Consider the following 2,642-nt stretch of genomic DNA (forward strand, 5'->3'; position numbering starts at 1 on the left):
GCTTAGTATGCGCGTTAGTATTAGATAAAGATTCAATTCAGACAGGGTGTTAGTAGCTGAGTTCCAACATATAGTTGATCAAGACACAATGTTCTGGCCGTAGCTGATCAACAATGCCTGCCTGTAATTGATGAAGAAATCTAAAATGTCCAGGAGTAGGATTTCTTTAGAAGGGTAAAATCACTAAAAGCATGATGCTTTAAAAATTTTAAGGCTTACTTCAGGTCTGCTTTAGAGTAGCCTGTATGAAGGGTAAGTGTTTTGTTCCAACATGGATCCTTCCTCAAAGTGCATCGAGTAGTGTAGACAGCAGCAGCAGCAAGCATTGATGGACCGTAGATAGTCCATGCGCTTTATGGACATATCTTGCCATGCCAAGCACTTAATGTCCAAGAGGCTTATAAAGGGATAAGAGGCAAAAAGAGGAAACAGGCATATTCAACAATAAAATAATAGAACGAACGAGAAGTGAAACACAGCCAAACCACATAGCCTCCAATTCAAATATAAGTAGACAATACTGGCATCCGTTGTATGATTGCAAGCAACATAAATGTTTTCATGTCATTGTCAATAAAATTGAATGTAGGCTAAGAGCATCATGCTTTGAATTCCCCGAGACTCTCTCAACCAAATATTTTTGTTGAATTTACAATTTCTTTCATCCATTAGGACATCAGAACATGCTGGAATAAGAACACAGGACATACTATTCATGTTCTTGAATATAACTTTAACACCATGTATAATCATAATTCCACAAGGCTTGGTAAGCAATAAGAAGCACTATTTCTATACAGTTAAAAAGTGGCCATAAAAAGATTTGACACAAGTTAGCAAGACTGATGGTCCCAATGCACAATTATTTTTCCAAATCAGAAAATACACATCTTTGGGGATGCACACTACTGCAAATCTAGAAATATTTACATTAATCTAGGTGAAGAGAGCAATTCTCCTAGTTAAGTAGATAACTAACTCTCGAAATTCTTCTCTGGCATCTCCGTCACTGTCTTTAAAATTTGAGAATTGTCGTCAGTAATACTTCCTTGTGTCCAACGTTTTAACATCTCCAAGGCTGCTTTTGGCTGATCCATTGGGACCATATGACCTGCATCATGAACCTGGTGCAGCAAAATAGAAGGTTCCGTAAGGAAGAAATTATCTACTTGTACAACGAAATCAAAGATGATCATCGAGTGCCTTTTACCTTGAGAAAAATGAGTGGTCCATAACTGGTTATTAAACTTGCTTCCTTATCATCTACAAGGAAGGATTTTGTAGGTGCCTTCTTGAAATTCTCACTTCCAGACCAATCCATGGAATTCACCCATCTTGAATTGCCTGAAAGACACATAATTTGAACAATTAACTTTTCAATTTTGAATATTAGATTGACAAGCCTGAAAAATGCAACTGCAAATAAGTTAATAACAGACTTAACACCTAAATCATAAAGTCATTGTCCAAAACAAAAACAATATGTTATATGTATACAATATCATTACCTAACCAATTGCAAATGAGATCATATTCTCCTGCATAAACTAGCAACTTAACACCATCCTCCAAGAGTGTTGGAATGCCAACTTCCATATTCCGCATCCAGTCAGTAAGCATAGCTTCATAAACCAAGGGGCTACAGGAGAAAAATTTTCCACTTCCAACCCCCAGGGCATCCCTAACGGAACCCTGGTTTAAGTAATTCTCCATATTTGAAAAATCATAGCACAGGCCACCATTGCACTCCTTCCGAACATCATAGTACTGCAAAATATAAAACAAAATAATGAAAACTAATATCGTAAGATATATAAAACAACGATGACAAACTACATTTTAAGATACAAAATGCTGATAAAATAAACATAATGTCTGGTTGCCCAGTATTTAGAATTTAAGTCTTACATTGATATTCCCAGCTAATGCCATAATGGAATTGAAAATTGAGGTGCACACCAAGTATGATGCAAAGCATGTGATAGTCCCTTTGGCACCTGCCAAGTTATCACACCGGCTATAATCAGAACCTACATTAAGAACCTTCGATAAAGGATCCAACATAAGATCAGCCATAACCAGTTACTTAAAACACTTCACAAATGGTAACTAAGGATCATAAAGAAAACAACATTTAGCCATCAAGCTTCTCGTAATTTAATACATAGTAACAAGATTTCAATATGAACACATACAAATCTAGTTCAGTAAACAAAGTATACATCTCATAAATATGAAAATATGCATTTAGTTCCAAATTTTAATAGGATTTCAGCCCCATGAAAAAATATTCCTTGAAATTTGATGACTAGTTTATATTTATAGGTGTCTATTTCTGAGATTTTTGGGCTGTTTTTTATGAATTAAAGGCCTACAAGTATTAAATACATGAGATATATTATCAAAAACGATAAAAAGTGGACCATACTGCAAAATGTTTGTAAAAACACAAAATATTAAAATAAACAAGAATGAACTAACTAGAGGAGGGAAAAGCATCAACTATGCACAATATTTTGAGATCCAGATAAGCCTTCACTACTATTATTGAAAACGCTTGCACAAACAACTTAAAAAATACATTGAATATTTCAAAAACCACATCAACAAACAAGCCTTCCATAGCGGATAAGTGTTCAAAG

At 35.0% G+C, this 2,642-nt stretch overlaps 1 protein-coding gene across 1 annotated transcript; it reads right to left on the bottom strand.

Moving 5' to 3' along the window:
• Positions 1–684: 684 nt before the first annotated feature.
• Positions 685–1,983, bottom strand: LOC149202806 (serine carboxypeptidase-like). Its single transcript, XM_089400053.1, has 4 exons — positions 1,909–1,983; positions 1,509–1,767; positions 1,211–1,344; positions 685–1,124 (listed from the first exon to the last, which is right to left on the bottom strand). Exons 1-4 carry the CDS (start codon positions 1,930–1,932, stop codon positions 975–977), a joined length of 567 nt encoding a protein of 188 aa, XP_089256179.1. The 5' UTR covers positions 1,933–1,983; the 3' UTR covers positions 685–974.
• Positions 1,984–2,642: the final 659 nt, after the last annotated feature.

Source organism: Pinus tabuliformis, chromosome 2_1, assembly GCF_031772625.1.
Source record: "Pinus tabuliformis cultivar Carrire ecotype Pingquan chromosome 2_1, CPIR1, whole genome shotgun sequence".
Classification (NCBI taxonomy): domain Eukaryota; kingdom Viridiplantae; phylum Streptophyta; class Pinopsida; order Pinales; family Pinaceae; genus Pinus; species Pinus tabuliformis.